Source organism: Cheilinus undulatus, linkage group 8, assembly GCF_018320785.1.
Source record: "Cheilinus undulatus linkage group 8, ASM1832078v1, whole genome shotgun sequence".
Taxonomy (NCBI): Eukaryota; Metazoa; Chordata; class Actinopteri; order Labriformes; family Labridae; genus Cheilinus; species Cheilinus undulatus.
Genome location: NC_054872.1, coordinates 40,999,134 through 41,013,533, shown reverse-complemented (window position 1 = coordinate 41,013,533; position 14,400 = coordinate 40,999,134). Strand labels below are relative to the sequence as shown.

General features: G+C 38.9%; 1 protein-coding gene across 3 annotated transcripts in view; it reads right to left on the bottom strand.

Moving 5' to 3' along the window:
- The window catches only part of gabbr1a (gamma-aminobutyric acid (GABA) B receptor, 1a), a 212,514-nt gene that overhangs the window by 96,280 nt on the left and 101,834 nt on the right, over positions 1-14,400 (bottom strand). For all 3 annotated transcript variants that reach the window (XR_005992204.1, XM_041793190.1, XM_041793189.1), the window contains exon 9: positions 3,984-4,154. Coding sequence is in view for 2 of the 3 variants with exons in the window: in XM_041793190.1 (XP_041649124.1) it covers positions 3,984-4,154 (171 nt within the window). In the remaining variant the exon portion in view is untranslated. The remainder of the gene's footprint in view (positions 1-3,983; positions 4,155-14,400) is intronic.

The following is a 14,400-nucleotide window of genomic DNA, read 5'->3' as shown; positions in this document are numbered from 1 at the left end:
AGTAATGACATGGAGGAAGTGATAACAAAGCAAGAGAAAGGGAGATGAGAGAGGAGGAGGAGGAGGAGTTGGAGATAAAGTGCCTTGCATAAATATTCACCCTCCTTCGATTTTCCTGCATTTAAAGATTTTCAATGTGGAATTCAAATTAATTGGACTTTTAACCTTTTGATTAACAAACAAGAGGAGCCCAGACACAGATATGCAAGTTTAATCTGCCATGAGGAGTTTTTAGATGAAAACTGAAATGAATACTGATGCCTTTTTATGAGTTAAAAAAGCAAAAGAGACCATCAGGCATAAGATTACAGAGGCTTATCAAAGTCACACGAGGACATTAAAAAATCTGCTCTGTTTTCCTGAATTATCAAGATAACGGCCGGTGTCGCAGATTAACTGGCGCTAAATGAAAAGGAGGCCAGTGTTGTACAACTGCAAGTTAATATAGGTATGCTGAATCAACATAGTGTGCCAGGGCCGCATATGTAAACAGGTCACAAATAACCATCGTATGAACATGAGCAGCTTCTCAATTCACTCCAGTGTAGCCATTTTCTTTGTGATGTTCTTTTACGTTTTTAGCTTCAAAACAACATCAAAGATTGCCTTTTGTGCAAAGAAAAACTGAAAATTTAAATTCACTTCAGGATGTTGAGCTAATGTTTTCTTTAACTCTTGTACTTTAGATTTATTTGGAGTACTTAAGGTAAAGCCTTTACTAATTCCACTGTCTCCTCTAATAAGTGTTTCCTGCAGCGCTTTAAAGTGAAGGTGGCTGCTTTAACAACATGCACCCTCTGCCTTTACCTTTGCAGAAAAAAACATCAAATGATTAAAAGTCTCCTGCATGTGCGAGATCCAACTAGAGCCCTATGTGGGACAGTTTTCTTAATCCTGCTCCTGCTAGATTCCATGCTCCCACAGTGCGTGCCATCCACTCCCACTTACCCTACCACATGTGTGTCCAATCCCATCCACATCGACCTAAATTCTACCCTTTCACATAAAATATCCAGAATAACAAACCCTGTGTTCAGTCAATGTAATTATAATATTCATGTGTTTACTCAAGTAAAACAACACGTATGATGAACAACTTTTTTCACCTACTAAATCAAAGTTTCCTCCCTAATAGAGCAAGAAAGAAAAACTGAAAAATTCTTCTCCAAGCAGAATTCACAGCTCCAAACTGTCTCCACACATGTGGATCAAGTGGATGGTCCAGACTGGTTATTTATTTTTGTTATTAGTTTATTTTTTAACAGCCTCCGGTTATAGTAATAATAGTAATATGAAAATCATATTTACATAATCTTAATAACACATCATTTATTTTTAAATCATGCAGAGGGGAGGATGTTTTCCTGTTAACTGGAAAGTTTGAGTGCTAACAATGCTTACTACATGCTAGGTTCTAGTGTTGCATGGTATGCCAAATTTTGTTGTATTTTTCTGTACTTGATATTTTAAGTGGTGTGGTACCAGAATTTCCTGGTGTTTGGTACTCCTGGGCGATATGGCCTAAAAATCATATCATGGTATTTTTTGTTGCCCTTGACAGTGAGGTATTATCACGGTATTACAAAATTAACAGGAGATAATGTTTTTCAATCCAAATTCAAGTGTTATTAACCCCCATTCTCCCCTTAAAACAAGCCTTTGATGGCATACTCAATTTATGTCCAAGCATAGGAACAGAAAAAAATGTTTTGTTTTTTTTAAGCCTCTCTAGGTTTACTTCTAATTGCTCTCCAAGTTTCACATTTCATCTCTATCCTGATGAGGTGTGTTAAGTTGCTAATGACTTGAGCATGTTTCCTGGTGAAGGTGTTCACAATAAAAGTGTCTCAAAAAATAACAGCCACATTTGTTGTGAAGAGCTTGATGGAAGTAGTCTGTTTAGCATTGAGTTAGCTTAGCTTTGGCTGCCGTACGAGAGAATACAGCCAGTTTACAGCAGCTTTTCTGACCTCATTTAACATCGCAGCCTGGATCTTTGACTCACTGTGGACTTAGAAAAGAAAGTCAAAAGTTAAAATAGACCTCTAAATGGTTGTTTAAGCCGTTGTAAGCCGTTGTTGTCCACAGCCGTCAGACTTTGAGAGGAGAGAACACTTGTTTGCCTGCTAACCGTGCTTAATTTCAACAGCGAGAGTGGGTGACATTCGGTTTGTTACCTGGCTGAACATAATACTACAGCTAAACATGCTATTTACTGGACTTGCACATGCATCACAGCACAACATAGGCATTTAAACTGGTGATGATGGTGTTGCAGAAATCCATTCCGTGGCCAAAATTTTACCAGTGATGGTATTAATGCTGGCTTACCGCCCACCTCTAGTGTTTGGTACTACCTATAGGTCAAATATGGCTCTTGTAGGTCATCCTAAAAAATAAAATAAACAAGGAACTGATCAAAATTGATACTTGGTTTAGATATAATAAGCTATCTTTAAATATAAGTAAAAGCATATATTATTTATTTTTTTAAGTTTTAGCATGTCTTCCCGTTCTGAGAATTTAGTTCAGTTTAGTTTTTTAGGTTTGTTTGTGTCAGGGACAGTGTACAACGTTGCATTAGTCTCACAAAGAGAGAAGATGCTTTGTACTAGGTTTAGCATGCTTGTTAATTTCCATCTGTCTCCCTGGGCAGGATAATAATGACAATGAAAAACAGAACCATACATGTGCATGCTTGCACACACCTGCATTAATGTATTTATGATATTTTTCATAGTTTTTTAACAGTGATTTAGATATTTGGCATCTCAGATGAATAGTATGTGAGAGAAATGTACAGTCTGCAGCCAGGCCCTCTCTGAAAACATAGGGGCTTGTTATGTATATAACTATTGTTTTCTGCATTTACAAACACCTGTTCCTTCGTACACTGTGATTGGCCAGATTAGCATGTTTCATAAATCACATGTGGACCTTGTCGTAATATGATTTCTACACTTAAATCTGCACTGGTTTCTACTCACTGTACTTTACTTAACCCTCCAAGTCCTAAGATAATTTTTCAACCATTGTGTCTCACCTGGACTTTTTGTCTTAAAAAGTTTGTAAAATATCAACCCTGTTGTGCACAGTCAAGTTCTCAACATCAATGACTAAGGATTTTCTTGCAAAAGCTCGTTCCACCATCTTTTTGGGACCAAAGAACAAAAAATAATCATTCTGTGACAAAAAGTCTTCAAAATATTCAAATTTTTACAAAAAAAGTCCTTGTGATTTTTGGAATGACTCAATATTTAAAGCAGCTCCTGTCTGCAGAGACTCTTAGACCCATTTAATAGCTTCTCTCTGGCTCTTTCTTTCTGTTATGAGTCATTCAGGCGCTCTTCTCCAGTTTTTAAGTGTGCACATGCGCTGTTTTCAAAAAAAATAATGTGACAACAGAACATCCTGATGTTGGTTCTCACAGCCCAGTCACAATGCATTCTAGGATCCAAAGAGCTCACCTGCTAGTTGCAAAGTGATGGAAAAATTGACTATAAATGGGTAAAAAGATGTCCAATATCAAAGTTACTGGTGTGGATTTAGTCGTTAAAGACCCCAGGAAGTAACCCAAGTTCCATGGTTGTTAAAAATGTTTTATAAGAGCTACAGAGGTGTGGATAGCGCCATTAGAAAGGCACAACAGAGGGCTTTCAGAGGAAAAGACAGGTAAGTGGATAATCTTTATGGTTCAGAAGTTATTCAACTTTGAATAATGTGTCTCTTTTTGTCGTATACATCAGCTCTGGTCTCAGAGGGTTGACGTAAATGCTTGCACTTGATCTAAGCTTAGGGTTTGATTGTTACCAGTTGTCCTGAGCAATTTACAATCTGTGTTTACATACAATCCTGATAACATCCCATTTTAATTTTCAGTTGTATCATTACAAAGAAATGGAAAAGTTTCTGTAGGGTGAAGTCTTATGTAAGACACTGTAATAAAAGGCTTAAAATCACAAATGAGATAAAAAGGTACTAACTGAGGTGAAGACTTCGGTGGTCTGCTGGATGGTGGCGATGCGTGTCCACTTCCACTTCTGGAAAAGCTGCACCCTGGTGGGGTTGTGGAGGGTGGCTGACGGGTGGGTGCGAAAGAAGGTGGGGAAACGCTGGCGGTTGGACAGAGCCGGTGAGCTGGATCCATAGGAGAGCTGTAAAAAAAAAAAGACACAAAAAATGAAGAGAAAAATAAGAAGAAAGCAACAATACAGAAATTCAGAGGAAGAAAAAATGGAAACAGATGGAAATACACTTCTAAAGGTCCTTCTAGGCATCAACTGTAAACAGACTTCAATCAAAACGAATTCACATCACAATTCTCTTGTTCTTTGCCTGTACACAGCGTGCTTTGATGGCGAATGGTTCAAACAGCAAGCAACAGAGAGGAAAGCCCAGCACAAAGACGGAGAAACACAGAAACAATTCTCACTCCTATTTTCTCATTTTCAAAGACAAAACCTCCTCCTTCTTTTTCTTCTTTTAACTTCCCTCAGGCTTATCAGGTGTGCCGATAAACTGACTAATTTCCCTTAAAAAATAAAACACTTCATGCAGGATTTCCCATGCTCACATTGCAATGAAATTGTGATGACACATTCTGCTATTACAAACAGACAAAATTAAAAAAAAAAAAAGGGATCTAATCATTGTTGTTGCAAACCCTAGAGATCATCTGTTTCTTTCATTTGGACCCACATAATTTAAATTCTCCGGCACAATTCCCACCAGAGGCAGACAGCGTAAGATGTGTGTCCAAAACAGCAGGGAGGAAAGATGGAGGAAAATGCCAATGGAAACAAGGAGAAGACGTTTCCTCTAACAATTAGTTTCACAGTGACAGCCGGAGATAAAATCCTCGGCAGGTCTCCTTTAAAATGAGGAACCTGGCGTTTAGGGAGCCATTATGGACACAGCCAGCCAATCCTCCGCCACAGCTCTCATCTCAGCCCCATTACCTGAACAGCTCTGGGATGTTCACGACTGGGAGCAAAAAGGTGGGCTAGATGAAAGATGTCAAATGTCGTGTACAATGTGGACTCGCCACAATAACAAACCCCCCGTGGATGCAGACGGGTAGATGAAGGCGTCGGAACGAAGGATGGGGATCTATACAGGAAGTGACAGACGATCTGGAAGCGGCAGTAAAAGATGTGGAGAAACCTGCAGCGGCTTTGGCGGCTCACACTTTTGATGACCAACATAGGAGGGGTTCATAACATACATGAGGATACGACGCAGTCAGAGGTAGCAAAAGTAGACGTCTTTTATGCTCAAGTAGAAAAGATTCAGCTAAAAGTATAAATACAGATTTAACACCTTTACTGAAGTGAAAGTGGAAAGTTCATCAAGTTAAACTTAAAGTAGCAATCTAACTAAACTCTGCTTCATATTAGGAATGTACGAAAATGTCTGAAAACTTCCTAAAACTTTCAGGGGGTAAGTAGCCAGTGTGAATGCAAGTTGATTCAATGCATTTAAACTATAGATGTGAAGCTGGAGTTATCTGATATATAAAGGAAGAGGAAAGTGTTCAGGAAACTCCACTGGTGCAGGGGCAAGGGTGGTGGAGTTCCACGAGGGCTGACACCCCCAAAACATCTGGTTGATTTGATGGCTGATGGGCTTTCATCTGATTGAAACCCTCTTTGGTCAGGTGATGGCACAGACAGACACGAAGTGCCGCTAAGAAGAGAGTGGATAAGAGGGGAGCGACAGTGAGCAACCCAGGCTGAGACAGGTAAGAAAAAAAACAAAGCAGTGATGCAGGATGTGTTATTTTCTGATCGTGTCACGGCAAAACAACACATCCACAACTCGACACAAAGATGTAGGATTTTTTCTGTATTGAGGTGGCACTATGAGCGCATTACATGATGTGCCCATGTGCAATAGTCACATGGCACAGACATGCGATATTCAGGGGACCTGGTGCACGTCAAGCTGCCCCTTCTGTGCTTTTTGATTTTTCACCGTAATTGCACTTTTTCTTGTTTCCACAACGAACATGCATCAAAGTCTGCCTGAAATCCTCATCAGAAGACTGAGAAGCGAGCTCTGGGCAGGGAAGTCTCTGAATCTCCTATTGTGTTAGGTAACGGGTGATGCTGCTGTCGCCACTGCGCCAGTATGTAGATTCAGGCTTCAAATGCTAAGGGACACAAGGCTAGGGGTGCACGATAGGACTATCTTAGATTGTGGAGAAAAAGAATCTATCAGTGATCTGCTAAAGCTGAGAGATCATGCAAACTGTATTCTACTTGTACAGGTCTATGCTCACGCACCCCCTTGCCTTCTGCTTCAGTGGGAATTCATGGACAAAAAATCTGGCTATCACAGAGAGTATGGCAGAGGCAAATGTAGTCCTGTTGTTTAAATTGTTACAGCCAATATTACAGTGCTGACTTGGTGTTTTACCAAGTTATTTCCTAATAGTAATTTCCTCCACCCCCCTAGATGAGACTTAATTTGTCAAGATAATGGCATCACGAAAAAAATATTTTAAACATATCACAAATACCAATATTTTAGACAGCATAATCGTTGATTTACATGCATGATTTACATAATAGATGCATGCAGCTCTCTGTCTCTTCTTAAGAGTGCAGCAGGCAGTGGTGTCACATTAACGTCATCACTCCGTATCTCTTAATAAATTATTCCCCGACCCCTGTATGAATAAAAATCCTGATTATATTTGAATAAAACAAATCCACTTCTGCATGGCCATGTATCATAGAAATAAATCTAATTCTAGGTTATGTTTAAATCAGCTTATTCTTACTGGTCTATAAACAAAGCTAATGTGACTGTCCTATAATATTGCACATGAGCAGGGGACTTTTTCAGAGCTACAGCTGTGTGAATTCTGCTTGTAGTCCATGTTTTGAAATTAATATAACAGCGTTAAATCATGTCCGATGAACACTAAAATAGATTTATAAACACAAAGGCAGACACACAGAAAAATCCTATTTTAATTGTGATGAATGCCAGAAGATAAAAAAAAATGTTAGTCGCTTCAAGTATTTGGGAGAAGACCTCCAGACCCCCCTGTCCTGGTGGTGCCAACAATAAAATAACCATAATGTTATGTTTTATGCATTGATCAACAGGGTGTTGCTGAAGAAAAGTATTAAAAATATAAAGTTCACTTTTAAACTCAGAATTTTTGCATTTAAAAATACATGTGGGGAATAAATTTGTGTTTTTGGTCAACAACATAAAATTTAGTCTTTAAAATAAGAATGAAAAAGAATCGTGATACAATCAAGATTGTGATCCAGTCATGAAAATATTGTGATATTGTGCATCAGTTGCACTTAACCATTAGAAATGGTTGATAACATTTAAGAAACACATTGGTGATTTTATTATTAAAGCTGATGAGAAAACGAGTGTCAGTCAGCTGGCTCTGTCTGGAAAAATGCAAACTTTTATTAAACGAAATCTTTGTCTATGTAATTCTAAACAGATACTGTACTGGTATCAGAGAAATCATACAAATGTAGGCAGGTGCATGCTGGTCAGCTCTTGAGACAGTCGTTTTGTTGAATATTAAGTGCCACTGGCTCCTACAGTCTACTACAACAACCTTTAATCCCTTTCCTAGTCACATTAAGTGGAATCTTTAATGGTGTTACGAGACACCAGGACAAAAGTCACACGTTTGTGTCAAAACACCGGCCAGCAAATATTATTAATCCTTTATTTTGGCAGGGAAACCCTCTGAGACTGATGTTTTCCAGTGGTGCTCTGCACCACCTCTTGAATAGCATTGTTGACCAGTACTTCACCAATGTTTGACTCGCTCATTATTTGGCGGCCATGCATTGCTTTACCACTGAGTCCCAATCATTATCACACTCTCCCAACAATGCCCAACACATATTTGACACTGCTGCAAGCAAAACACAGAGAGCACTGTCTAAACTGTGGTACCAAAATATTCCCAATGTATTTGCACATTTTAGGCAGTATGCTCAAGTTTGCTTGTTTTTTAGTTTTTAGTTTTAGTTTTTTAGTTCATAGAATCAACACATGATCTAATATTTGGTGCATAGCTGCAGCAATGTCACAGTTACCAATATCCTGAAATATCTACCCATATCATGTTGAATTCTAATATTCTGGTAAAATCCTAGTGTTTTTCTGGTATTTTTTTATTGTTAAACCAGTCAAGATAGATATGCACAAAAGGACATCCCAATGATTATCTGTTTTATGTGTTACTGCTCCATTTATTTAGTTTGAAATGAGGTTTGAAGTGAGGATGGCAGTGCACAATGAAGCTCAATTAATTTAACCAATAATTCCCCTGAATTCATCAAAGCTAAAAAAAGAGTATTTTGTAAGCAAAAAAATGGCTAAAAATATATATATATACCTAAGTAAAGATACCTTAAAACTCGAAGAACAATAAAAAGTAATCCTATTTTATACCTCTGGGAACAGTGACTGGTGTTTAAATGACAGAAAACTACATTTTCTTAAAGAATAACTCTGACTAAATTCTTTCTTTTTCTGATTTTACCCACTAAAACAAAAACAAATGCATCCTTAAACACTAAAAAAAGCAATACCCAGGCAGACAAAGCAGCTTTTCCACCACCACTGTGACTGTTCAGCAAACAGAGATGTGCACTGACTTAGAGGCAGAGCAATTGAAGGCAATAAATTGTTTACTTGCTCGGAGTTCAAAACACAGTTCTGAAACAGGTAATCTGTCAGAAAGGGCAAACTGGGTAGGCGGGAGAAACCTGGAACAGGTTGTGATTTAAGAGACGCGCAGGCAAGAAACAAGATGAAGGTTGGAATGCTTAAACTCTGCAGCACATTACATCACAATTCTCAATCTGTTTTACATCGAGGACACTGAACCTGTCGGAAATCAGACCACTGATCCTCACGCTATTAAAGGATTTTTTCCAGAAAGTGTTTGAACTCCAAATAGAAATGCAATCTATCATTGTGATACCTAGGGATAAAAAACTGTGTAAGAGATTTGCTTGGGCAACTGTCAAGAACCTGAACAAGATACCGTGAGGGTCACCAGAGTAGACTTTTGTGGCACTGGAATTATAAATATGTTAAACTAGTTTTAAATATTTTAATCAATATAGGTCTGCCATGCCAGCCAAATGCTGGCTCTAAGAGCGTTTTCACATTAGGGATGATTGTTTGGTTGCTTGCCCGGGCATAACTGCCCCCCCTTCTCTCTCCCCTGCTGGTCTGCTTTGTCATTAGTGAGAGTCTGTTCCCATGCACTCTTGCAATATGAGCCATGACTGTTGCAAATCCACCAAGAAGAAGAGAGAAGAAGAGACAACCAGGGCAACTACTTGTGCCATCAGCTGGGTGACATTAGTCTCTGGGCATGTTTGAAAAGTCAAAAAAATTACTCCCAAGTCCTTTCTATCCCCTTTTCCTTAATCTCAAAGAAAAATGTTGCAGGGTCAAGGAAAGGTGGGCTGCTGTGTTCACACCAGATGTGAGTAAGATCATTCCCATGGGTTAATTACATGTAAAGTCAATGTAAAGACGTGGCTAGATGTGTGTTCGCCTCAGGTGGAATGGACGGCATGAATGTGCGGCGCGAATCGTGCAAATTGAGCAAGTAATTTGAAGGTGGCGCAAATTCAATGACTCTGAGTCATTAAATGACTCATCAACCACCTTTACAACCCTACTCACCAAAAAGTACCTGGTACTCAAGTACAGCTGCGCTCACATCCCCACACCATGCTCGAGTCCACTTGAATCATACCAGGGACCACAGTGCCTTAGTCCAGAACACTGATGATCAAGTGAATCACACTTTGGGGTCTAGAGCAGCGGTTCTCAATTGGTCAGGCATCGTGACCCACCACCTCCCCCTCAAGAGAAATCACAACCCAGATTTTAAAAAAGATTCTTCATCTATTTCATGAATGTTGGTAAATTGGTATTCTTGGCTACCATTACACCATGAAGACAAAAGAACACTCCAAAAAAAGTTGATATTTGGACCCTAGATAGAAAAACTTATTAAACAGAAACAGGGCAAAACAAGCATGTTAGAAAAGCACATCATTACAGAAGGGTGTGCATGTATTTTACTTCATTTTCCTGAAATAGTAGGGAATTTTGGTTATTTCTCTAAGAATTTCCTTGTTATGCTGGGTAAATCAGCTTTATTTCCCAACAAAAGGGAGACAAATGGGTAGAAATCTTGAGAAAAATTTTGAATTTGACTCAGAGGAAAACCAAACAAAGAATAACATGTATTAAATTACCGTATGTCCACTTAGGGCTTCTGTAGATGGAGTTTTTGTCACATATTTTTTCCCTGGCACACGAGAAAGAACGTGTGACCCACTTTTGGGTCCTGACCCACCAGTTGAGAACCACTGGTCTAGAGTACATCGAAGTGGTCCAGTCATCCTTATGTTTTCATTTAGTCATGAAAGATCTGAACTTTCTTTTCAGCTGTAGCCCCTGTTAGCTGCTCTATTTGAACAGCAGTTTTCAGTATTCTACATTAATAAACCAATGAAATAAATCTCTGGTCATGCCACACTACACAGGTCAATGCTGAGGACCAATAATGATGACGCATTACATTCAAAAAATCCATTTACAGCTCACTACAGAGAAAACTAGTCAATGTCTTTTTAAACAGCCTGCACTCACAGAAACACTCATGCAATTATACATCTCTGTAGAAATAATGAAGGACTTTTTTCTATGCGGAGGACTCTAGAATGAATTTTCAACAAATAAAAGCCAATTTGAGGCAAGGGCTGCAGTCTAAGGGAGTAATGTATCAATCTCTGGCTGAATGGAAGTACAAAAAAACCTGCAAGGCTGACAACAGGGTTAAATAAAAGCATGGTCTTTTTAATTCATTTGAGTGAATTAACCCCTTTAAGGTCAACCAATGAACAACTAAAAAAGACATCCTGCTATTAAAATCTTTGCCAGAAATTGCTGGAAAGCTCATAGTGAACATTTTTTTTTTCTTAAAAAAAAAAAAGCCTCATGGAAACTTAGGTTTGCTAGGTTCTTTCAGCTCATCCTTGACATCTTTAAAAGAGGATTTTTCTTGAGTTTTACTTGACCTCCCTTTACAGCTGTTCAGATACGCTGAGCTGGTAGCCGAAGCTCATGTTGCAAAATAGTGCCAAACACAGAGGCTTTCTGGATGAAAGATGAACTACTTCAAAAATGTTTGATATAGCATGCAATTAAGCCAACATTTTTTTTTTTTTTTTTTTTTTTTTGGCCCACTTAACCTAAAACCTGCAAAATTGCATTAAGTAGCTATATCCGCATGGGGTGCTATTCAGCCTAGCTTCCTCAAGCTCATCATGTTTGAAGGGGAAATGCTTGCTGAAATCTCTGGAGGCTAATGGCACTACTGCCTCATGCATCCCAACTTCAAACATACCAAAAGATCCTTTAAATCACCCTGAGTTCAGCACTAAGCACATTTAGCAAAGCCTCTATGAGAAGGCAAAACCTCCCTTTAATGGGCAGAAACCTTGGACAGAACCAGCCAGCCGCATGCCAAAGCTGTGCTGGGGCTGAAAACAGGTAGATGAAAAAGCAGAGAGAGAGAAGGAAGATGGAGAAAGATAGAACAGAGTGATGCTGATAAAGACAAGATAAAACAAGGGTAAAAGTGTTGCTTCAACCAGGATCTTGACTGGTAATTGGCTCAACCCCTGACGCAACCCTAACATTTCTATTTATCAGAAGGAAAACAGTGTAACAACACCTAACCCTTGTTTTTTATACTACAGACATGCAGGCCAAGGTTACAACCTGCCAACAAGTAGACCTACCATTGTGTGGTGCTAAAGGTGTTAAATGTTAAGTTTAAAGCCTAATGTAGTAGTAATAATATCATTTTAAAGCTCTGAGTCTGACAAAAAGAATGATTCAGAAGCTAGAAAAACAGCTGTAAAGAGACCATCATGTTTTCATCAACACTGCCCTGAGGATTTATACTTGGACTTAATTGAAGTGATAACTACTATCAAAAGTAAGGATATGTGAGAGTAGCCAGCTAAACATCTAACACCCATTCTTTGGTAGGCAGCAACAGAAAAAAGAGGGGGGCGGGTTTCTTTACTTTTAGAGAGACCTAAAATATGGGCTAAAGGAGTTTGGGTGGACTAAACAGCAGGTTCAACCTACAGCCAGTGCATTTGGGACTGTAGCCTCTGTATTCGGACGCCTACTCTACAAACTGAGTGACACTGGCACCTATAGCCTAATTCTCGATAGTTTAAGTAATTTCAGGCCAACAATCCTGGTCAATTGCTTTGTCCAAACTATTAAAAAGGCACAAAATAATCTCAAAAAATGTATCTGATTTGTAATTTGAGCCCTATGCTGTTTTTTTACCATTATGTCTCACCTGGATGCTTGTAAAACATCAACCCTGTGGTGTACAGTCAAACTCTTAACATCCTTTTATTTCAGGACAACCTGGGCTTTAACCCTTTATTACCTATATAGAACGAGTCAGCCAGAGCATATCTTTACATTTTTACATGTTGTAGAGCCATTTTTTGGAGTATTTGAATTGACTATACATCAATACAACCTTAAGGACCCAAATTTTAATGATGTGTATGTGATATGTCTATAGTAACAAATTAAATTGCTCAAAGTGCAGAAAATCACAAGAAAAATCAGAAGCATTTTTTTTTACACATTTTTCTAATAGAGATGTCATAGTTGTATCCCTCAAAATTGTGATTGTAAAAAAGTTGCACAAGATCATTCCAAACCACAAAAAAATTATTTTGAGTATGTTCATGTTTTCATTTTTGAAATACACTTATCTTTATAAACTGTGGCAAAAACGAAAATAAAATGAAATTGTGGTCAATTTCCAAAAACCACAGCATCTTTAGAAGAAATAAACTATTTACAGTAGTTAAATCAAATCTCTAAGTGTGCCAGATACTTTTGAGCATACATGTGTTTGCAGAAGACCATGTAAGAAAACAACACATTTATAGACCGGATTATATTGTTATGGGCCTGTAAACACAGGAGAAACTGGACTTGAACTGAATGGAAATTAAGATTTTTGTATGTTACACAAAGTAAACAATAATGACAGAGGTTTTTTTTTTTTTTTTTTTGCACAAACTTGTTCTCCCATGTCTTGGGGACCAACAAGTTTAAAAAGAATCATTCCATGACAAAAACTCTTCACAACATTCACACTTCATAAAAAAAAAAAAAAAACTCTCAAAAAAAAAGCCCTGCACCTATTTGAATTAGCTGAATTATTCAAAGCAGTTCTTGCTGCAGTGACACAGAGGGCCACTTCACAGCCTCTCTGTTTCTCCTTCTCTCCTTTATGCACGACTCAGGCTGTCTCCTAATCTTGCAAAGCAGATGGATTCACCTGTTTCCGTGCTTCTTACTGGCAAATCATCTTGCAAAGCTCCCATCTGAACCGTTTGGGCCCGGTTACATAGTGACAGGACCAATCAGCGTCAAGGGGCAGTACTTCTGGGGGCGGCAGAGTCGTGATGTAAGCAAGCAGCGACGAGAGGCTAGTTATGGCAGAAGACATTAGCATGGATGCTGCTATAGCGCCAGTTTTATCAGAACTTGATGACATTTCTTCATTAAAAGAAGAACAAAGAACAGCAGGGGGTTGTTTTCTTCTCAAAAACGACAAAAGTTGTGTACTGACATGTCTACCGTCGCCATGGTTTGGGTTATACAGTTCTCTACGGAGTTTACTCGTCTGTAGCGGCACACCCCAGTTTGAGGCTATGACATCACGTTTTGTTGCTCTGGCCTGTAAAAATGTGATGGACAGAACATTCATCCAATTACCCTCCAAGTCCTTTTTTTCAAAGGCTCTGCTCTTTCCCAAATGCTGTCTATGGGAGGTTTACGAGATGGATGTGTGAAACACATCCGTCTGGCATGTCAGGTTAGCAGACATGAGAGATTTTTTACATTTTAGTAGTAAATTAAAGTGCGCTTCGTTTAGCTTAACCTCCAATTTCCATGTACAGCATGCGCACCACACACCGAAGCGCCTCAGGTTTGCTCTGACCGAAAGGCGAGTGACCTCGCCCACTGGAAGCGACTCTAGAGCGCTGCACCACGGCGCGCAGCCCTGATCATCAGGAAGAGATCACAGGAGAACTGCAAGTTCACGCAGGAATAGCATGTCAACAGCCGACTATTTTACTTCTTGCCGTTAATTTATCATCCTTTCCAGTATAAGTCCATGATATTATTGCCTCCTCCATTGAGTGAGTGCATTAGGAAGTTAAAAGGTTAATGTTTGCTTAAAGGATCTGTGGTTTTATGCAAAGTTCTTTGGCTAAATATCCCCAAAAGTGAACTTTTCCTCATCAATGGCGCCACTGAATCTCT